The sequence below is a fragment of the Sorex araneus genome, chromosome 1 (assembly GCF_027595985.1).
Source record: "Sorex araneus isolate mSorAra2 chromosome 1, mSorAra2.pri, whole genome shotgun sequence".
In the NCBI taxonomy this organism is placed as follows: Eukaryota; Metazoa; Chordata; class Mammalia; order Eulipotyphla; family Soricidae; genus Sorex; species Sorex araneus.
In genome coordinates, this window is record NC_073302.1 from 336,498,611 (window position 1) to 336,523,241 (window position 24,631).

Below are 24,631 nucleotides of genomic sequence, written 5' to 3' on the forward strand. Positions count from 1 at the left end.
AGTCAGACCTCTAAAAGGAAGCATTTGATAATTTGTTTTCCATTGCTGAGAATGAAGAGATATGCGGTCGAGCGGCTGCAATAACGGCCCCATGGTTTTGGATTTCTGTATTTTAGTATTTGAGTATCTAAGTCCAGAGAAATTTCTGCCAGAAATTGCATCATTGCAAGCTCATACCTCTCTGCTACATTATATTCCACATATGAGTGCAATCTTTCTATGTCTGTCTCTTTCTTTCTGACTCATTTCACTCAACATGATACTTTCCATGTTGATTCACTTATATGCAAATTTCATGACTTCATCTTTTCTGACAGTTGCATAGTATTCCATTGTCTAGATGTACCAAAGTTTCTTTAACCAGTCATCTGTTTTGGGGCACTCTGTTTTTTTCCAGATTGTGGCTATTGTAGACAGTGCTGCAATGAACATAGAAATGCAGATGTCATTTCTACTATACCTTTTTGCCTGTAGTTTTCTTTTTGTGGTGTCTTTGTTTGCTTTTGGTATTAGGGAGATATGAGCCTCATAGAAACAGTTTGGGAGGGTTTTTGTTTCTTCAATTTCCTGGAAAAGCTTGAGAAGAACTGGCAAGAGGTCCTTTATTAAATGTTTGGAAGAATTCACTAGTGAATCCGTCTGGACCTGGGCAATTGTTTTTGGGAAGACTTTTGATTACAGTTTCAATTTCCTTGATATTAATAGGACTATTCAGATACTACAGGTCTTCTTGGTTCAGCCTTGGGAGATTATGGGAATCCAGGAATTTATCCATTTCTTCTAGGTTCTCCTGTTTTGTGGCATACAAATTTTCAAAGTAGTCTCTGATGATCTTTTGAATTTCTTTGGTTTATGTTGTGATGTCCCCCTTTTCATTTCTGATTCAGTTTATAAGGGTTCTCTCTATCTCTTTCTTTGTGAGTCTTGCTAGTGGTTTATCAATCTTGTTTATTTTCTCGAAGAACCAGCTCTTTGTGTCATTGATCTTTCGGATTGTCTTTTGGGTTTCCATGTCGTTGATTTCTGCTCTAAGTTTTATTATCTATTTCCTTCTGCCTTGTTTGGGCTCCTTTTTTGGTCCTTTTCTAAGGTCTTGACCTGTGAAGTCAAGTTATTTATATGAGCCCTTTCTTCCTTCCTGAGAAATGCTTGCAGAACTATAAATTTTCCCCTTAATATGGCTTCAGCTGCATCCCACAGGTTCTGGTAGCTCGTGTACTCATTCTCATTTGTTTCCAGGTACCTTTTGATTTCTTCCTTGATTTCCTTCCTGACCCACTCATTGTTCAACATCCAGTTATTTAATTTCCAGGTGTTTGATTTGGTTTTCTGCATCTGTCCATGATTAACTTCTATCTTCAGTGCATCATGGTCTGAAAAGATAGCTGGTACGATGTCTATCTTGCTGATTCTGTTGAGGTATATTGTGTGGCCCAGCGCATGGTCTATTCTGGAAAATGTTCCATGTGCACTGGAAAAAAATGTGTATTCCTTTATTTTGGGATATAAATCCCTGTATATATCTATTAGTGCTCTCTCTTCTATTTCTTCCTTCAAATCCAGTATTTCCTTGATGAGTTTTAAACTTCTTGATCTGTCCAGAGGTGATAGGGTGGTGTTGAAGTCTCCAACTACTATTGTGTTGCTCACAATGTCCTTCTTAAGGTCTGTTAGCAGCTGTTATAGGTATTTAGCTGGTCCCTCATTGCATGCGTACACGTTTAGGAGTGTGATTTCTTCCTGCTGTACATATCCCTTGATTAATAAAAAATGGCCTTCACTATCCCTTCTAATCTTTATCAACCTGGTCTATGTTGTCTGATACTAGTAAGGTCACCCCAGCTTTTTTGAGGGAGTTGTTTGCTTGCAGGATTGTTTTCCATCCTTTGACTTTGAGTCTGTGTTTGTTCTGGCTATTCAGATGTGTTTCTTGCAGGCAGAAGAATGTTGGGTTCAGTCTATGAATCCATTTTGCCAGTCTTAATTGGTGAATTAAGACCATTGACATTGAGAGAGATTATTGTCATGGGGTGTAGGATAACATAGCCTCAGTAGTTTAGGTTTATTGGGTTACTCCCGTTACAGTGCTCCTATTCCTCTTTGTTTATTTGTAGCTTCTTTCTTGGTGTTCTGTTGACTTGTAAATAATGTTTTTCTCTTCTCCTTGAGTCCTTTGCATAGTTTATTCAGAGCAAGTCCTTTTTGTATGGACACAGGAAGACTTAACAAATGTTATGCTTTTGTAACCTGGGAGTCATTTGACTCTACATGATATTTTCCTCCAGGGCATCTGTTCTCTTGACCTAAGCCTCAGCTGCCCTTACTTCCTAGCACCCCCAAAGCACGGTCCCGACGTGGGACAAGAAGGACCCAGGGCAAGCGGTGAGTTGTGTGCTACCCTGGCATCGAGATGGGCCTGGCCAAAGTGCCTAATGCTTAACTATAAGTTAAGAGCTTGATCATGGACAAATGCTGTCATGATCCAAACAGTGATAACTAGATTTGGACCCTGCTAGGGTGAGGAATGACTAATCTGGCCTGAGCGCTGTAGTCTGAGATGAGGTGACCCCCGGAGAGCAATTCTAAAAGTTTTATGCATCTCTTGCTATGCCCATACAAAATGATTAATATTGTGAATGCTTATATGTTTACTGGACAAGGAGAAGAGAAACACAACCATGGGATTTCATCCTTGGATGGGTCCTGCTGAAAGCGTATCTGTGCTAGAGAATAGGTGTTCTGCTAGTGTTATTGAACTTTTTGTGCCTAGCATTTTATTTTATGGTTAAAATCTGTTCTAAACAAAAAGGGGGGAGATGTTGGAATATTTCCCCTTTTCCAGCTGCCTTCTGGAGTTTTGTCACAGAAACCTAGCTGATCTTTGACCCGCAGATCTAAGGTGCTAGCCTAGTCTTTGGGATGTAAATTTCAGGTGCTGTCTAGTTTGTAGTTGACATGTAGATTTCTTGCTGCAGCCCAGCCTGGTCTTTGGGATGTAAAATGGGGTTTTGTGCCATCTTTCTTTAAGGGTTTGTTGTGCTTGTAGTGGTTTTTCTTGTCTTACAATAGCCCATTTAGGCCTTCTTTTAGGTTTGGTTTTGAGTCTATAAAGTTCCTGAGTTGTTTTTTATCCACAAAATAGTGTATCGTTCCTTCGAGTTTGAATGAGAGTTTAGCCAGGTAAAGTATTCTTGGTGAGGCGTTCATTTCATTGAGCTTTTTCACTATATCCCAATATTGTCTTTAGGTTTGGAAGGTTTCCTCTGATTGGTCTTCTGTAACCCTTAAGGGGTGCTCCTTTGAATGTGATTTTCTTCTTCAACCTTGCTGCTTGCAGTATTGTGTCTCTATCCATGAAGTACATCATCCTAACTATGATATGTCTTGGAGTTTTTCTGTTAGGGTCTCTTTTATCTGGCACCCTCCTGGCTCCTTGAATCTGGATATCTGCATTCTTCACCTCTGGGAACTTTTCAGCAATGATTTTTTTGACTGTGGCTTTTTCATTGGGGTTGGTCCCCTGTCTTTCTGGTACTCCGATGATTCTAATGTTGTTCCTCTTGAAATCATCCCCTAAGACTCTGATTCTCCCTAGAGCTATTTTGAGGTCATTTCCCATTGATTGTTGCTGCCTGTAGGCTTCCTGCAGCTCATCCTCAGCTCTCTGATTCTGTCTTCAGCTGTCACCATTCTATTGTTGAGGGCACCCACTGAATTTTTTAATTCAGCTACCGAATCCTTTATTTGTGACATTTCCTTTTGTAGCTTTTTTATTTCTGCTCTCATTTCTTCCCGTAATTTCTCGGCTGTCTGTTGTATCGTTTCTGTCAGGTCCTCCTTTAACTTGTCCATCTTTCCATTGAGGTCATTGAACATCTTCAGGATTTTAACTCTGAATTCTTTATCGGAGAGCTCAAGTTTGTAGGAAACGTCTATTGAGACTTCTGAACTCCTTTTATCATCCTCTCCTTGTGGCGGAGATTTGCGCTGTTTCTTCATATAGTTGTGGTAGTATGTAAGAGGGACCTTCAAGTTCACATCTGCAAGAGGGAGCGAACTGGTGTGGCAGCTATGGAGGGTGGCGAAGGGCTAGATGGGTGGTACTCAGGCAGGGTGGGAGTCAGGATCTGAGAGGAGACGGTGTGGGGTGTGGGGGGGAGAGGTGCAGGCGCAGAGGAGATGGCACCCGTTTCGGTTCACAAACCTGCCCAGACAATATTAATTTCTTTAAGAAATTCTTTGCTTTCTTCTCCAGAATTTTTTATAGGTTTTTGGTGAGTGGTAACTTTAGGATTAGAAACCAGTTCTGGGTTATAAAAGATAGTAAAGAAGTTAAGGCACTTGCCTTGAACATGAGCAACTTTGGTTAGGTCCCATCGTCACATATGACTGCCAACCACCGCCAAGAATGATCCCTAAACACAGAGCCAGGAGTAAGACCTGAGTACATCTGGGCATGTTCCAAACACCTCTGACTCACCCACATATATTTTTATGTGTTTTTCATAAGAAGAAAACTGAAAGTTTAATACCCTGTCTTATACACTGGTAAAGCATAGACTAATATGGCAGAAATAACAGTAACAATTTTAATATATTTTTTTGACTTGAGTATCAGTTCCAGTGTTCAGTGATTACAAGCTTGTGCTCAACAATCACTTCTACCAGTAGACAGGTGACTGTATGCAGAAGCACAGGTCAAATCTGTATTTTCTGCATGCAAGGCAAGCACCTAATATCTCTGGCATCTGCTAAGGAATTTTGCTTTGTCTTTGCTTAATTAGGACAGTGGGACTGGAGTGATAGCACAGTGGGTAGAGCATTTGCGTTGCACACAGCTGACCCAAGTTTGATTCCTTCATCCCTCTTGGAGAGCCTGGCAAGCTACGGAGAGTATCCCTCCTGCACGGCAGAGCATGACAAGCTACCCGTGGTGTATTTGATATGCCTAAAACAAGTCTCACAATGGAGACACTACTGGTGCCTGTTTAAGCATTGATGAACAACAGGACAACAGTGCTACAGTGCTAATTATGACAACAATCTGTGATATAGATTACCATGTCTATGTCTTGAGATAAGGAAATTGAAGCCAGGAAGACTTTATGTGATTTTCCCTAGTTAATGTAATAGCAAAGATCTAAATTCAAGTTTTCAGCTCATGAAAATCTTTTAAATTCTTTTTTACTCTAATAGGACATTTTTGAGATTGCTACTTTTCTTAGGATAGAATATTTTCCATGGTGCTTCTTTGAGCTGTTGCAAATATTTAAACTCATTTGATTAAGACTGATTTATAACACAGACCTTGCTACATGAGTCAATATTACAAAAATGTCAAGGATTTTGCTGAATTCTTTGCAAGCAAAGACAAATTATTTATCATGAAATTGCTTGTGATTGCTCCAAAGCTGATAACCTACTAATGAATACATTATATGAATAAAAAGAATGCATTAATTTCTTTTAAATTCTTGTGGAAAGCAAACTTTTGCATAATTTGGATTAATGTGCTATTTTTCCTCTGGTATTTTCATTTTCTAGTATGATGCTGGAATAATCTAAATGGATGATATCTAAATTTGATAGATATTGGAAAGGAATTTTACAGGATTTTTTAATGGAATTTCAATTTTACAGCTTTTTAAATGGAATTTCAAGTTTTATTGCAAAGATGAAAGCTTATAATTTCTACATGGCTTAGAAGAAAGGGAGAAAAAGGGGGCTTTCAAGTGGCGACCGCCATCTTCTAGAACCCACTACCCAGAGGTACAAGTTTGCAGTGACGTGGCGTGAAGGAGATCTTGGGATGGGGGTGTTACTGGCACGCTCTTCGCCCAGACGAGCTCCAGAGCAGCCGCACACGAAACTGTGAACCGAGATAAATATCAGAAATCCAAGACCACATGGCCGCAATAGCCTCTCGAGCTCATATATTCTTCATTCTCAGCAATAGAAAACAAATTATCAAATGATGCCTTTTCAGCAGGTTTGATTTTGGGGGGCTAATTCTAAATAATAATAGTTTTCTGTTGAAATATTGAATGTATTCAAAGTATATAGAGAATAAAGTGAAGATCATCAGCCACATAGGTGGGGGGTGTGGGAGTGGGGTATACTGGGGGTTCTTGGTGGTGGAACATGTGCACTGGTGAAGGGATGGGGGTCTGATCATTGAGTGACTGAGATTTGAAACTGAAAGCTTTGTAATTTTTTTCATGGTGATTCAATATAAATAATTAAAATTAAAAAAAGAAGTAAAAGGAAGGGATAAAATACCAAAATCAATTTTAAAACAGTTCCCCAATAAGTCATTACTAATGGAGAAAGATGGTAACATTCATACTTGCAGAGAGCAATAGGAAGAGAGATTTTCATCAGTGATCCTTTGTAACCTTGGCTCTCGCCAAGATTTTATATGACTTCTTGTCCATTGATGATCACTTTCTCCATTGTAAGGTCCTTTGTATATAAAATCTAAAATGAAATAAATATTTTTTTGGATAATGGGGAAAAAAAAAGAAAAAGGGGGCTTCTTCCAGTTCCATCGGACGGATCTGGAGGATATCATGTTAAATGAAGTACATCAAAGGGATGATACCCAGATTTCACTTGACCCTCCATCACAGAAATGAGAAGGACAGGTAGGGAAAGAACCAAATGGGAGAGTAAGAAGAGATGGATGATGTGTTACAGAGATAGAGGTCAGTGTTCTCAGGAAAAGTGTATATGTATATTTACATATACATTTGTGTCTATGTGTGGAATATGTATACCGTATGTGGTATACATATATGTGTAAACTAATAAGACATCAAAATTGTAAGCATGAGATACAAACTTCAAAAGCTAAACAAAAACCTGCCTGATAAAGAGTAGACTGGGGAGTGGGAAAGGATCTGGGGACGTAAGTGGAGGGAAACCAATATTGATGGTGATATTGTCATTAGAACATGATATGCCTAAATCTCAAATAAAAATATTATATTTTTAAATTTTATTGAATTACCGTGAGATAGTTACAATTTTTCATGTTTGGATTACAGTCACACAATGATCAAACACGCATCCCTCCACCAGTGCACATTCCCCACCACCAATATCCCCGGTATACCCCCACTTTCCCGCCCTCCCCCTGCCTCCATGGCAGACAATATTCCCCGTGTTCTCTCTCTTCTTTTGAAAAAAAAATACATAAATCATAATGCCTTAATATTTAGAAAAGTTCACTCTCACTGTCATCCCGTTGCTCATTGATTTGTTCGAGCAGGCACCAGTAACGTCTCTCATTGTGAGACTTATTGTTACTGTTTTTTTTTTTTTTTTGGCATATTGAATACCTCATGGGTAGCTTGCCAGGCTCTGTCATGTGGGTGCCATTAATGAATAAATTTAAAAAGTTTTTAAAATACTATGCTTTTTTGTTTAAAAATATCTAGAAGTATTTTACCACAGAAACAAAGTGTACTGAAATAAATGCAGTATCTAAAAATGGAGTTGACTACTTCTAGCATCTTCATAGTTGTGCTTCTTCTGTATTTTTTTAAAAGTATTTTTTTCCTTTGTTTTTTTTGGTGACACCCAGCAATACACAGAAGCACAGGGGTTACTCTTGGCTCATGAACTCAGGAATTGCTCCTGGTGCTGCTCAGGGAACCATATGGGATGCTGGGAATCGAACCGGGGTCAGTTGCGTGCAAGGCAAATGTTCTACCTGCTGTGCTATCACTCCAGCCCCAGTCGTGCTTCTTCTAAAGTACCTGTAGACTGGACTCTGGAAGAATAAAGAAAAATGTTGATGGCTTGTACCAGATAAATCTCCAAAATACAATTTATAATCTTTTTTCACTTATATGTGCTTTACCTGATAGTTCTCTGGATATTCATGGCTGCTGAGAAACTGGACCTTGCTCATGGATTCTACCTCTCGAGTTTTTACTCAGACCCTTTTTTCTCTGAAACTTTTGGGGACTCTAGGACTCATTCAGGTGTTTAATAACAAAGATGCAGCTAACCGGGTCTTCTGTTGTTCACAGGTCTGAGACGCAATTACAGATGTGCTATCTGCAGTGTCTCTCTGAACTCCATAGAACAGTACCACGCCCACCTGAAAGGGTCCAAGCACCAGGCCAAGTAGGTGCTTTATGCTTGTACTTTTCTCTGTTTGTATACAATTTCTAACATTCTGAATAAATGCTAAGCATTTCCTTTATTTCAACAAAAATAGATGGAAACTCCACCTAAAATTCCCTGATATTTATGCTGTTGATGTCTCTGGTGTCTGCCCCACAATGCTGAAGAATGATACATATTCTCTCTCTCTCTAAACAGTGATAGTGTTTTCATTATATATTGTTTTCCATTTCTTTCTTATGCAGTTCAAATAATATGTATATAAAATTGTAGTTACTGGATAAATATTGTTGATTCTTATAAAAATATAACAAGTTTGCCTTATTAAAGTATTAACATATATACTACTCTGACAAAACTAAGTCTTATTTTATTTTTAAAAACAGAACAAATCATCCTTATTTTAAACCAGAAAAGCTAATAAGGCAAAATTTTAGCAAGAAACTGCATATTTCTTCTGTAACTAAAGACATTTGTGAGTATAAATTTGCCAATATTGCTAACATGCAGCTAATTGTAGGTATTTTAAAATTAGGTTGTTTATAAAATTCTAATAAAACAGATATAGTGTATTCAAAATTATGCAATTTTTCTGTGCATAATTTCTTTTCTCATATTCGTTAGAAGAACCTTTTTATATTTGACTATAGAAAAGTTCCCGGAATAACAAATGATTTATGCAGCATACATATATTGCCCACCCCCTGTGTGTCAGACTAACAGTAGTATGAACAGGGAAGAAGGGGAAAATGAGCCAGGTCTTCCTCTTTTGTGGGGCAGTGCAGGCTATACTTCTGGCTTACTTCTTGCTCTGTGCTCAGGAATCACACCACATACCATGCCAGGCATTGAACTCATTGAACGGTGTCCAAGGCTAGACCCCTATCTGCTCGACTATCTCTCCTGCACCCAAGACCTTCCTCTTTTTTGCGCTTGCTGCCACACTGGAGAAACAGTTCTGAAACCTCAGATACTGTTCTTAAATGCAGAACTGCAATGAGTGCATTCTGAGGTGTGATTAGCAGGGAGCTGGATACCAGCATAAGCTTAGAGAAAATATAAAGAGCTCAAGCGTGTAGGATGAGACCCAACTTTGACTTTGCTTACTGCCATAGCCCCGCTGCTTAATACGACATTTAATATATCATAAGAACTTCATAAACAGTTTTCATTGAGTGGATATATGCTGTAAAAGATTAGTTTTAAAAAATTCAGACAGGTAACCAGAGAGATAGTAAGGCACTTGCCTTGTATGCAGCCAATCTGAATTTGCTCTTTAGCATCACATATAGTCCCCTGAGTACCACCAAGAATGATCCCTGAGCACAAAGACATGGTGAACAAGTTATGAGCACTGCCAGGTATGTAATAAAATAAAATAAAATAATTTATAAAATCAAGGCAGATATGGGATGAAGAAGCACTCCAGACAAGGAAATTAATTTAAGCACCTAGGTCACAAAGAGTATGATTTCATTGAGGAAAACTATTACTGATACTTAGTTTTTCCTGGAATACTGTGCAGTCAAAAAAGTCCTAGCTGGACTTTGAGTAAAGTTACTGCCACTACTTGCTTGGAAATTAATTGCTCTTGAAATTAATTGCTTTTCTCTGATTGACTCCACCATACACTTATTAAGTTAAATCTGTGAAAATAAGAGTTTCCTTCATTTATTTGGGATTTCATTTGAAATTTATATTGTCTCAGTCACCCACCACAAAAGTCAGTTTATCTTCTCTCTAATCAGCATATTGTAATATTATGTAAGCATGCATACATAATAAGTAACAACAGTAATTTTAAGTGGCATGAATTGGTAACCATTAATAAACAAATTCACACAGCATATCCAGCTTCAGGAAAATATCTCAGTCTGTAGTACATGTAACATTTTATGCACCTAAATCAGCGTTAGGTATTTTTCCATCTATTATCTCCTTTAATCATTGTTGATATCTTTCTACTCAAATATCATTATTAACTTCTTATTTTATATGAAAAAGTTAAGGCTAGAGAAACTAAATGACATTCATTATCACCTTGCCAACAAGGAACATAGCCATATTCTGTTATGGCAATATTCCTGGTAGTATCTTATTGGTGCCCTTACATACCCATTTTACTCCTTTTCTGAAGACAGAGGGGTGAGTACCAATGAGTAGAAAGAAATCACCTTTCAAAATAAGTGCTTTCAAAGATGGTGGAAAGAAGGCTCCACCTCCAATATATGACAATGTGAGCTCATTTTTTTTTGGCATGTGGCTAACCAATTACCCAAAAATCCACAGGTTTTCATTGCTCTACTTCATAATGTTTGCTCCTTTATCAAAGATTAACTAATGTTAAGGTCTTTCTCTGGATTTTCAATTCTATTTCATTGATATGAGGGTCTGTCTTCATTCCAGTACTATGTTGTGTTAGTATCTATTTATTTATAAAAATTCATAAATTAAAATGCTGACAATTTTAGGATTGCCAATTTAGATGCTTACAATTTGGTATTTAAAAAAACTGTTCTTACTAAATTAATTCCTTTAATTACCCTTTGTCATTGCAGTAGTTTTTATTGCTAATTGTACTTAAGTACAATGTAAATTTTATTAAAATTTAAAGACTTTCAGTTTTTTCTGTTAATTTTTATATAGCTTTAGTTTAATTTCATGTGGCAGATAAGTATAATATAATTAATATATTATACTGTCAATGAGAGTAAGTCAAATAGATCTAAACTGTTCAAATTTACCAATTAAATCAGCACAAATGTTAAGATCTTAGTAATTTTCAAGGTTTTGCATGTATATTTTTAAACATGTTAGGTGGGAACATTCCTGGCAGTACTCAAGAGCTGGGGATCATTGCCAGTGGTGCTCCAGAGCCATGAGGTTAGATCCTAGGGCCTCCCATATGCAAAGTATTTGTTCTAGCTCTTGAGCTATATCCCCAGATTCATATCGCCTTGTAGTCATAGTCTCCTGAGAACTCTTGACTAGAAATTCTTAGATTTTATAACAGAAATAACATTGAATTTTGAAGTCGGCAGATTCCCAATGCAAATCTGCCACTGAGTGTCTGAAGCACTATCTTTGATTTCACGCATCTGTTTTGGTGTTAGACATCTCACATGGACAAATGAGTCTAACCAGGATGGGGTCTGTGTGTATGTGTGTGCGTGTGTGTGTGTGTGTCTGTGTGTGTCTGTATGCATCCTTGGTAACACAGAAATAGATTTTTTTTGTTATTTTCTTGTCTGTTGTTATACATTTATATTGACTTTATTAAATAAGTTAAGAGATCGTCCCTTATTTCTAAATTAGAATGAGTGTGAAAGTATATATTGCTCTCTTGCTCTCATTTCTTATTTATCCATCAGGATAAATTCATGACAATAACTATAAAATCATCTAGATATTTTTTTCTCTAGGACTCTAAGAGAATACATTCCTTTTTTTTCTCTTTTTTTTTGGGTCACACCTGACGATGCACAGAGGTTACTCCTGGTTCTGTACTCAGGAATCACTCCTGGGGGTGCTTGGGGGGCCCTGTAGGATGGGATGCCAGGGATTGAACCCAGGTTGGTAGCATGCAAGGCAAATGCCCTACCTACTGTACTATCACTCCAGGCCCCACATTCCTATTGTTTTAAGCCAAACAGTTTGTGGTGCCTTAATATAGTGTAAATTTACTTGCTTTGTGCAATAAGTAAATTTCAATGTGCGTATGGAAACAATAGCTGATGAAGATGATGAGAATGCCAGTGATGTACTTATATGTTCATTGCAGCACTGTTCACTATAGCCAAATCTGGAAACAACCCAAGTGCCCTAGAAAAGATAAAGAAACTTTATCTTTTTAGTTTAAAGTTAAAGAAACTTTGGTACATCTACACAATAGAATACTATGCAGCTGTTAGGAGAGATGAAGTCATGAAATTTGCTTATAAATGGATAGACCTGGAGAGTATCATGCTAAGTGAAATGAATCAGAAAGAAAGGGACAGACATAGAAGGACTGCACTCATTTGTGGAATATAGAATAACTTCATATGAGGCTGACACCCAAGGGCAATAGATACAAGGGCCAGTAAGATTGCCCCATAGCTGGAAGCCTGCTTCATGAACGGAGGGAAGAAGGCAGACGGAATAGAGAAGGGATCACTAAGAAAATGATGGCTGGAGGAATCAGTTGTGATGGGAGATGTGAGCCAAAAGTAGATAATGGATTAAACATGATGAACTCTCAGTGTCTGTGTTGCAAGCCATAATGCCCCAAAGTAGAGAGAAAGTATGGGAAATATTGTTCTCCATGGAGGCAGGGGAGGGTGGGAAAGAGTGGGTGTACTGGGGATATTGGTGGTGGGGAATGTGCACTGGTGGAGGGATGGATGTTTGATCATTGTGTGATTGTAACCCAAACATGAAAGCTTGTAATTACCTCATTGTGATTCAATAAAGTTTTAAAAAAGAGAGAGAGAGAATGCCAGTGATTCCATCACTGATAATTGAAGTGAAATTTCAGTCTGACTTGAGTAGGACACACTTTAATGCTTTGATATTGTTGCTGTTTCAAATATTCACAGATCCCTGTCACTAACCAGATTTTTGCATCTCTATTTTGCTTTTTTTTAAGCTAGAAAGTTGAACTTCATAGAAATTAACTGACTTGTCCAACAAATCACAAAAAATTATTTGCAAGATCCAAGAGCAGAAGTTGGGTTATCTATCAACATTTATTTTGGTATTATGATGCTATTTAAATGATTCTGTTTTTCTCTCTTTTAGTAGTAAAGATGCATTTTCTTTTGGGATGAAAAATGTCATAAACATTATAACAGCAGTGAAATTGCATTTGGTTTAAAATAGCAAGACACATACTAAATATCTAATGAAGTTAAAGACTTGGAAATGCAAATATTCACACTTACGTATAATTATTTATTACTAGATTTTAAGGAATTTTAAAATCAATGTCAATTAGCATAAATTATTAAAATAAAATTTAAAGGCACAAGAGTGCATACCGCACACAGATGAATAATTCTCACATTATGTACTTAAATTTGAGTGCAGGGAACACTTCAAGCCTCAGTAAAATTTATTACCTAGAAGCAAAAGATATAAAAGTAGCCATTACTTACTATGATGCTTTAGTTGGTAGATAATGATACAGCTATCTAAAAGAATAAGTCAAACTAAAAGTTAACAGCAATTTCTAAAATGAATCTTCCATTGACATAAATCCTTTAGTGATATCCATTATTTTTTCTGTATATTTTTCTAATTTATATGAATCCTCCAAGGTCTTCAGATAATTAATTCCTTAATTATATTCATTTATGTGAGAAGTTATTGAATATATTTCAAATTAATTTTAGAACTTTAAATAGTGTAGGGCTAAAAATAAAAAAGTTTAAATTCTCTCATTAAGCATAGTAGTTAATTATCTGAGGTGTTCAGAGTAATAACTGTATTTGGAAAATATGTCAACCATCAAAAAGCTTCAATAGTAAACATATAATAGTTTAAAACTACTACTTGGCACAGTCTGGCAAGCTACTCCTGACGTATTCAATATGCCAAAAACAGTAACAACAAGTCTCACAATGGAGACGTTACTGGTGCTCACTCAAGCAAATTGACAAACAATGGGATGACAGTGCTACAGTGCTACAAAACTACTATTGAAAAATGTAGTTTTAAAGTTACAATACATTATAGCAATTTAAAGTACTTTAAAACTCTGAAAAATTTTCTCTGGTAATAAGTAAACAAATAAATGACAATAAAAATTAAAAAGACAAACATCAGTGCAAGCACTCTTTCGATCTAATACTTCATAGATTTTCTGGATTTCTCCAAAGTGATATTTTGTATTAATTAAAATTTTCAATAACTAAAGAACTTGGGACTTTGATATTATTTGTTTACCTGAGAAAGTTTCCTTTTCTGAAAAATATTTAAAAGTTCTCACCAATAGAGTTATGATATGAGTGGATCATGTGATACTACTTAAAATATTATTTTCCCATTTTCAGTTGAAAATAGAAAGTGTCAACTTCTAAATAATTTTAAGATGCTTGTTGTAAGGGATTTGGAGAGAGTCAGATCACAAGCCAAAGATTGCTCTTTCTTGTCTCACTTTATGATTCTATGTGAGTAACTACCAGGAACTGCGGCTGATGCCGTCATCAAGTCTTTCAGGCTAAAAGAAATCCAGGAAACTGTGAATATGGTGTTTATTGTTATACCAGGGATAGGTATGTTGTAGGCCTGTGATTTGAAGGGTAGTCTCTCTTTAGTTCAGTTTATTTTAGTTCAGATATAGTTCACTATATTTTTAAATTTTCTTCTCTGAAAATGTTTTCTGATTTAAAGAGTTCAACTTTTCAGAGTGGAAGAAAAAGTAGCCTGCAATCAGAAAAATTCCACAGAATTCAGAAAAACTCTTTCTGATATATATATATATAAAATATAATATATATACATGTATATATATTACAAATAGTGCACAGACAATTCTAAAATTCTAAAAACTGTACTCTTTCTGTCTAATTTGTTCACTTTTCCTATATATGCTGCACAGTTTGTGGCTAAGATGAGGCCTATTACAGGCTTAAAAATAAATACCTGGGGGAACACTTTTATTCTTTCATATTACTCCTAGAATTATGGATGACACCTAATATTCTTTAGCTCATTCTTTTCCTACCTACCTTCTGGCAGTCTTGAAGTCACTATTTTTTTTCTTGCTTGAAAATTGCCTGAGTCATAGCAAGCTCCTAAGTGTTTGGGGGCTGATTATTTGGAGTGTTTTGGAGTCTCAGATTGAATTGGAAGCTTCATTGAATACCTCTCACATTCTTTGTCATGACACTTTAAATAGTCATCCAGACCTAGTCACCAAAAATACCTGACTTGATTCTAACATGTTCATCTTCCTTGAGAAAGAAAACAACAGTGGATGAAGAGGGGCCTTAATACTTGCATTAGTCCTACTTCTCAAACTCTAGATGACGTTTGCACTCTAAAATAATATAGTGTTAATATATTAGTAATAGTAATGTAGAAGTTTACATGGCATGGTTCCAGTGGGGTTAAAGTTAATGGTGGTAATTTATCGTCACTGTGCCCCACTACTTCCAAGTGCACAATGGCACCCATCCATGTTCTCATGTTGTCAGTTCAAGTCCCCTTTCTCATTTCACCACCTGTCCTTTTCCACGGTGTTTGGTAATATGAGATCTGTGATTCAAGGTCAAAAGTTTGTCATCGCTAACAGTGTATATTCCTTTTTTTCTCTTCTTTAGGTCCCATGGGTGAGTGAGATCACCCTTATCTGTCATTATTCATCTACCCGAGTTTGCTCTGCATGATACTTTCAGTTCTAGCTCTGCTGTAGCAAACTGCATGGTTTTATGGTTTTCTCACAGCTACATGGTATTACATTGTATATTCATAACAACATTTTTTATCCGTTCATTCATCTGTTGTTAAACATTAAGTGCTGTAAAAGCAATTATGCATACATTTTTTAATGTGATATTTTTGTGTTTGGAGCAGAGATATCAAGAAGTGGAATTGCTGAGTCATATGGAAATTTTATTCTTACCATTCGGGAGATGGCTATACAGTTTTCCACAGAAGCAGAAACAGATACAGTTTTCACTCATTGTGAATGAGGGTTCCTTTTCATCATATCCCTGCCAACAATAGTTTCTAGTCTTTTGATACAAGTTATTCTCAGTGGTGTGAGAGATATTTTATTGTTATTTTGATTTGTATTTCCTTGGTAACAAATGAGCAATAACACTTTTAAATAAACCTATTTGCCTTTGGGAAAATGTCTGCTTATCTTCTTTTTCAGTTTTTTGATTGTGTTACTGAATTTTTTGAAGTTGCTTCCATGATTGCTTTATATATCTTCAATAATAATCCTTTATCTGATATATTTTGTGCTATATATTCTTCTATTCAGTAGGTTATATATCTTTTGATTTAGCTCAAATTCTTTTGTCATTCAAAATCTTTTTAATTTGATGTAATTCTATTCGTTTATTTTTGTTTTTCTTTGTCTCCAAAGCCAACTCATTAAAGACAAATCTAACATCCATATCCTATGGGATTTCTGCTTTTTTGTCTGTATTTTTAAGAATCTGGTCAAATTTCAGAGTCTTTATTCTACCTTGAATTTGATTTTGTGAATGAGAGAAATAGTTTCTCTTTCCCCTCTCCTCTCCTCTCCTCTCCTCTCCTCTCCTCTCCTCTCCTCTCCTCTCCTCTCCTCTCCTCTCCTCCCCTCCCCTCCCCTCCCCTCCCCTCCCCTCCCTTCTCCTCCCCTCTCCTCCCCTCCCCTCCCCTCTCCTCCCTTCTCCTCCCCTCCCCTCCCCTCCCCTCCCCTCCCCTTCCCTCCCCTCTCCTCTCCTCTCCTCCCCTCCCCTCCCCTCCCCTCCCCTCCCCTCTCCTTTCCTCTCCTCCCCTCCCCTCCCCTCCCCTCCCTCTCCTCTCCTCTCCTCTCCTCTCCTCTCCTCTCCTCTCCTCTCCTCTCCTCTCCTCTCCTCTCCTCTCCTCTCCTCTCCTCCCCTCCTTTCCTCTCCGTTTCTCCCTTTCTCTTCCCTTCCCTTCCCTTCCCTCCTGCCTGTCCCCTCCCTTCCCTTTCCCATTCTCCTCCCTTTCCTCTTCCCTTTCCCATTCCTTTATTTTCCCCTTCCTTTCTCTTTCCCTTTTCTCCTCCCTCCCTCCTTCCTTCCTTCCTTCCTTCCTTCCTTCCTTCCTTCCTTCCTTCCTTCCTTCCTTCCTTCCTTCCTTCCTTCCTTCCTTCCTTCCTTCCTTCCTCTCTTCCTCATCCTCCTTCTTCTTCCTCCTATTCTTCCTTCTTCACCCTCGTCCTCTCTCCTCTTCTTCCCCCTTCTTCCTCACACCCCCAGACCTGAGACTTTTTCTTTTTCAGGACACTATTAGTTAAATAGTTTTTTATTGCTCTAGCTTATCATCCAGTTTCTTTGTTATAGATCAACTGTTTATAAATCTTAGGATTTGTCTCTGGAATTTCAGTTCTGTGCCATCTGTATGAATCTATCTTTACTCCAATACCGCACAGTTTTGTTTAGTATAGTATAATATAAATTCAGGAAATAGAATACTATATTTTCTCAAAAGTATTTTTTTCTTTTTTGACATTGTGTTTGATCTCATATTTTAATATTATGCTGTTCAGTTTCCAAATGACGTCACTTGGGGCTGGAGCAATAGAACAATGTGTAGGGCATTTGCCTTGCATGCAACAGACCTGGGTTTGATTCCAGCATCCCATATGGTCCCCAAGAACTGCCAGGAGTAATTCCTGAGTGCAGAGCCAGGAGTAACTTCTGTGAATTGCTGGATATGACCCAAGAAAAGCAAAAAAAAAAAAAAAAACCAACCCAAATGATGTCATTTTCCCAAATTTTCTTTAACTTTAAAGATTAATTTATACCTCCTTGGAATTGTGGGATACAAATATACTTGATACAATTCATATTTCCATGGCTTTGTGGATATTTGAATTGTGTCCTAACAAACAATCTGGGAACAGACCTTGTGCACTGGTAACATATGTGTATCTGAGTTTTGAAGCATGAGAGTCCTATCATATATTCTTCCCATTTCTTCAAATTCTGCATTTAGTGCTCTTGTTTCTTTATTGATATTCTGTCTGGTTCATCCTTCTTCTGTTGATAGTGGGTTAGTAATGAATCCCTCTCCTATTATGTTTCCATCATTGGATCACATCAGGTCTGTTACCAGTTGCTCTAATAAACTTTGTTGTCACTTCACTCAGCACGTATATCTTTATAAGAATTAAATACTCTTGATCTAATGATATTATTATCTACTTTTTAATGTCCATCTATATCTCATTATAACCATGAATATTATTTGGTTTGATACAAGTATGGGCATCTCTGCTTGTTTTAGTTTGACATTAACCTGTATGATTATTTTCCACACTTTCAATGAACCTGTGCTTATTGTCAGAGTTCAAGTCTGTCTCTCATAAGCGGAAGAAGGTCATTTATTTTCTGATCCATTCATGAATTCTGTGACTTTTTATGGGAGAGTAAATCCGTTCATATTTAGAAAAATTTGTGATGTAAAAATTTGTGGACATGTACTTACACAGAGTTTGGCTGCTTATGCCTTTTGATTTGCAATTGATATAAGGCCATTCAGAATTCCCAGCAGAGCTAGCTTTGATGTTATCTGATCTTTGAGAATGATTTCGTGCTTTGTTCAACCCTGAGTGATAACCTTGTGATTAGAAGATTTTTGCCTGTGGTTTCTTTTCATTTAATAATTTCTAAATCTTATCTTATCCTCCTTATTGCTTGTAGAGTTTCATAGAGAAATATGATGTTTTCCCATTGTATGTGAGATTTTTTTTTTCCTTTCTCTCAGGCTTCTTTAAGGAATCTGCTGAGACTTGCTATAGTTTAATTCTTTTAATTCTAATTTGAATGAGTTATATCAAAATTTTAAGAGACTCTCCTCAAGTATATTTATTCCATTAAAATGTCTTATTCAGGTCATTGAACATTGATAAGATTACGTTCTAACGTCCTCAAGGAGAATTAAAATGTCCAGTGTAGTAGGGCTCTTCTTGGATGACGCCCCTTTGTTGACACAGCTCCTCTGTGGCTGTTTTCTCCCATTGTCTGCAGGGTGTGACTCCAGCTACTTGCTACTCTGGGCTTCTCTCTTCAGTTGATGTGTTTCCATTTACTCCCTAAAGCTCTGAAACTACTGGTGGTCTAGGCAGGTGCAGGTGTGTAGGGAGACAGTTTGGGTTCCTGCTGTCCTGGGTCTCATGGCACTGAACTGTTGGTGGGGATTGTAGTCTTGGCCAAAGCCAGAGAAATTTATTAAGAATATTAGAAGCAACCAAAGCACAAAATAGTTAAATTGAAGTTCTTTCCTCTATAAGTGATAACCACCATTTTATCTCAGGAGAATTACTTTTGATGAAATTGAAGAACAAACGCATTTTTAGGCAATATTTATTTATTTTTTAATGTTTTGTAGGATTCTCCCATAATTCTCTAGAGAAAACCCTAGGTTCATATCCAAAGTTGGAACGCTGAGGCTCTTATACACAAGTCCAGGTTTGCTTGAGGCTTAAAACAAACCTGAACTTCATCAAACAGTGGGATTTAAAGAGACACCTTGGGCAGGTCTCCAAAGGGGACTTTAGTTATTAGTTCCTTGTGGTTTCAGGCCTCAATTTTTTTCTAAGTCCTTAATTTATGTAATGTTTTGACATTTAATACTTCATCTAGCAATATCATAAAAAATATTTTTCTAATCCTCTGTGATCTCTACATTTTGATTTCTACACGGATTTCCTGTGTAATCCAGCTCACTGATTACCCACTGTATCTTGTCAATCATACCTAATTAGCACTTTATTTTCTAAAAACTATTGGATTACAAATCTTAAAATACCTAAAATGAGCCATGCGTCTTGGCAAATTTTCTAAAACCATTCTCTCAGTGTTATTTGAGACTCCCTAGATAAGTTTTCTTTACCATTCCAATTACATAGAATCATTTTTTTCTTCTTTGATGCTTTTTAAATTTTACCATCAAATTGATATGGTAGGGCTAGAGAGCTTTTATAGGGGCTAAGTCTCATGCCTTACTTCCAGCTGACCCTGTCCCATTTTGATCACCACTTGGTCATCTGAACACTGCTGGACATGGTCCTGGAAGTAGTGGAGAGTTTGCAGAATGGCCCAGGAAATCCAGGCACCAAAGATCTGCACATCACTGCACCCTCAGGTTCCCACACTGAGCCACAATCTGTTTGACGCAGAATACCAGGAGTGTCTTCAGGTCTCCTGAACACTGGTTGGGGAACAGCCCAAAATAAATTAATTGATACATTAAAATACTGAAAATATAACCATACTTTTTATTTAAGCATCTGCATACTATACACATCCTAAATTATGGATAATATCAACATTAACAGATTAAATTTGCCTTGGAGCCCTATTCCATGTAATCTACTGCCACCTCTGCCCGCCCCCCCCCCCAATTCCCTCTTCCCCCACTGGCCACTGTTGGAGAGCTCCATCAGAATGAACAGCTAGCACGAAGTACCCTCAGGCCCACTCTCATGCCACTGTTTGTCTCCATCAGAAAAGCCATTCCTAGGCCCCCTGCCAGTGTTCAGGGTCCATTTACCCTCAAACTTTGCCTGCCCCTAAACAAAAGGATCATCTTTCAGACTTCCCAGAAGTGCACAGCCACTAACATAGTGTCCTGGGGGAAGATGACATGGGAATAGGGCCCAAAGCTACATTTAATCTGTTCATGTTGATGTTTTTCAGAATTTACAATGTGTCTAATGTATAGATGCCTAAATAAAACATATATGTATATTTTAATTACTTAATGTATTTATTTATTTTGGGGGTCTTTCATCTTTAAGTCAAAGTATTTTATAAGTGGCCTGATCTATTTCTGTAATACTGTAATTTTGTTGTTGGTGGTGCTGTTTTGTTGTTGCTTTGTCTATTGTTTCTTTTTGTTTTGTTTATGTTGGGTGAAATCTCTTTAAATGTTACCCGCTGTTATATAACTTTTAGCATATAGTAGCAGTATTATCATTTAGTCGTATTAGTTCATATAACAATTATATAACAATTTTATTTAATGACAAGATTATTATCGATTAAGTAACAAAGTTATTACTTAATGATACATATTTGTAATCACTTTGTAGTGTTTGAAGACTATTTCTGGTTCAAGGTTCATAGTACAAATTGTGGTGTCAAGGATCAAAGCAGGTTTTGTCACATGCAAAGCCATTGCCCTACCCATATACTGTCACTCTGGTCCTATGATAACCATTTTCAAAAATTTATATATTTTTTCTTTACATTAATATCATCTAGACAATTTACCTGTCTGAAATTGGCTTCACATGGGAATGACGAAAGTTTAGGCCAAAGTCAGAATTCTTATGTCCTTATGATCTGTTGCTTTTAACAATTCTTACCAGCAAATAGGAAATATGTGTTTCTTTCTATAGTTTTTAGGTTCATAGGGATAATAATCAGCCCATTTCCTGCTGGGTTAGTCAAATACAAATGAAAATCCACAAAGTTAGCTTTTTGAAATGTTAGTGCTATTTCAAGATCAGGATACAATTAGTTCAAAGTTCTACCTACAGCTCTGTAGCTATTCTATTCTCCACAGGTATATCTGTCTTATTTAAGTGCAGTTTCTTCTAAAGACTCTTAATAGCATCACTTCTCCACTTTTTTTTCTTTCCCTTTTAACACCATTACCACTGAATTTTAAAAATAATATACTTTATAATAAACTTAAATACATGAGTTTTAGACATTCTGGTTTTATGTCCCTTATAAAATATAAAGTTGAAATTATAGATTCCTTCTTTTCTATAACTTTTTTTTAGATTCCTTCTTTTTCTATAGATTCCTTCTTTTCTATAACTTTTCAATTCAAAATATAATAAATCTACTGAGATAAGATTTATGGGCAAACAGTTCACAAAAGTAGAATCTAGATTCCCTGATATACTAGAAAGGACATTTTGTATCTCTGTAAGAGATTACCTTAGCTTGTTCTTCTAAAATTTCTAATTTTATTTATTTTTATATTTATTTTTTTAAGTAGTGAGTCACAGTGAGGGTACAGTTACAGATTCAAAAATTTTGTGCTTCTTTTTCCTCATGCAGTGTTCGGGACCCCATCCATCCACCAGTGTCCATTCTCCACCACCAATGAATCCAGTATCCCTCCCACCCCCCAATCCCATCTGCCCCACGCCACCCTGCCTCTGTGGCAGTTTTTTTATTTCTTTCTTTTTTTATATATTTTAAAATTTCTCATTTTAAATCCATTTTATGTAAGTATAATTCCAAATCAAGTAGACTGAGTAGGGAAGTCTCTGATTCTTCAGGTGTCTTTGCTGGGCATATTTGGAAGTCAATTATATAAATTTCTATTTCTTAGTTGGTAACCGGACATCATAATTAAATTATTCTATATTGCATAATATTTCTGAAAATAAACATTTGCCTCTCATGAGAAGAAGAGACAAAATGAAAAGTATTCTGTGAATGTGTAATCTTTCATTACAGCTAGAAAATTTTAAAGCATCTATTATCTCTCTTCTAAAAATAATAGGAAAGGTAAAAAACTTATGTTATATTGGTATGTGAGGAAAACATCAATCTGAGTAATTTATCAGTACTTTAGTTAATATATATTCATTGGAGAAGCATCTTTCATTTAATGACAGTCTATAAAAGAACTAGAACAATAGTATAGCAGGTAGAGTTTTCCTTGCATGTATGCTACTCAGACTTGATCACCAGTGCCAAATGTCATCCCCTGAGGTCCACTGGGAGTAATCCCTAATCAGGAAGGAAGGAAGGAAGGAAGGAAGGAAGGAAGGAAGGAAGGAAGGAAGGAAGGAAGGAAGGAAGGAAGGAAGGAAGGAAGGAAGGAAGGAAGGAAGGAAGGAAGGAAGGAAGGAAGGAAGGAAGGAAGGAAGGAAGGAAGGAAGGAAGGAAGGAAGGAAGGAAGGAAGGAAAACCCCAATGAACCCTGTAACAAATGACTAGTCACCCTTCTATAAAAAAAAACTAGTTCTTCTAGAGTGAATATAAAGGTTGATTTGATTCACTCATGATCTGAAACTTGCAGTGAGACTGCATATCATGGTGAAGAAAAACCAGTACATTTATTTAATGGATCAATAGTATGACAAATTATTGCTAAGTGGTTCATCATGTGGTAGGTTCCAAGGCACATAATAGCAAATGATGTATTAGTATGGTATATATTCTATATTTAAGTGTTATTGAACTTTTATAAAATACCAAACAGGAAATTTTTATTATTCTAGAATTATATTTCTCAATTTGGGGTCCATTGTGTTTGCATGAGGATATGCTGGTGGCTCTTCTTTGCATGATGCTCACTGAGAAGCTTCTGAGAAATGGGGCTGTCCCACTGGGCACAACGTTGTCCTTGAAACGTTCCTCTTAGAATACTTTTGTCATCAGAAACATAGATTCTAGGTACAACTCTTGTGTCTAAAGTAGCCTGGAGACAGTGGGGAGACAGGGTCAGATGGTATCGAATATAACACCAGGGGACACAAAGACAGTGTCTACTGTTTTAATCTATAATCAGTCAGAAGTGTTGACTTCCAAGTCCTTACTATGTACAATTACATTCTTCATTTGAGCCTTTTATATTTTTCTGGGCTTTCATTGAAGAGTTCTGATTATTTATATGGGTGAATTAAATCTCATATTACTGACAGGATATTTCATTGCTAAGTGAGGGAAGAACCAGGGAATGAAAAATTCCATTACGAATAATATGGCATTTGTGATTAGAAGCATTTAACCAACTACTGTTGAAAATTACTTGAATTAGTTTTTCTTTCTTTGTCCTTATAACAATTTCTACAGTGTATGGTTTTAGAAATTTATAGAAATTGATTAGTTCCTAAGATAAGATAGTGTGCTGATAAGAAATGACAGAAAGTCAAATTTTTATAACAAAATGCTTTTTTCTAATGCAGATATGTATTTTTATTATCTGTGCCTTTTTTCTTTCAACCTGAAGTTGATTTATTCTTGAGTCTTTTGACTAAAATAACTGTGTCTACCATGAATAGCTTACCAGTTGATGCTCTTTCCTCTTTCATCAACTGTTTTATTAGGGTTGAGGAACCAGAAAGATAGTACAGAGTGTGGGATGCTTGCCTTGCATGTGTATAACCTGGGTTTTATCTATATGGAGACAACCCATATAGTCCTTTGAGCACTACCAGGTGTATTTCTGAGTGCATAGCCTGAGCATTGTTGGGTGGTTACATAGATAGATAGATAGATAGATAGATAGATAGATAGATAGATAGATAGATAGATAGATAGAAATAGATATAGATAGATATAGGAACATATGACATAATTGAGGCCCAAACATTTGACTTGAATGATTAGAGTCAATGAATATCATGACTAGCTTTCCAAAATATTCCCTCATAACTTATTTCTCTGCTCTCATGAAAGGATGTTTTAGGCTGTAACATTGGACCTTCCTTTTTGTACAATTTCAGGAAATTGCTTTCTTTTCTCAAAATGATAGCTTCCTTATTTCCCCCATACATTCCTGCTATAAGATTGTCATTTTTTCCCAAAGGTATAAAAATATCAACTTTTATTTAAGTTACCATAAAAATTCCATGGATATGCACAATGCACAATAGATATGCAGATGACAAATATCAGTATCATACTTGTGCAAAATTTACACTGGTCTTGATATATAAAATAAAAGGGCATCATTGAGTTTTACAGGAAAGGCAGTCAAATGAGACTGTGACCAACAAATTTTAATCCAGATCAGGCAAACTTGAATAGATAATTTTTGAATCAGTGGATTCTATTAAAAACCAAATTAAAAGTTGTAA

The 24,631-nt window shown here is 36.5% G+C and overlaps 1 protein-coding gene across 2 annotated transcripts in view; it reads left to right on the forward strand.

Annotated features, from left to right (window-relative positions):
* The window catches only part of ZMAT4 (zinc finger matrin-type 4), a 529,730-nt gene that overhangs the window by 383,445 nt on the left and 121,654 nt on the right, over nucleotides 1-24,631 (forward strand). For both annotated transcript variants that reach the window (XM_055141948.1, XM_055141954.1), the window contains exon 6: nucleotides 8,037-8,133. In XM_055141948.1, coding sequence (XP_054997923.1) covers nucleotides 8,037-8,133 — 97 coding nt within the window. The remainder of the gene's footprint in view (nucleotides 1-8,036; nucleotides 8,134-24,631) is intronic.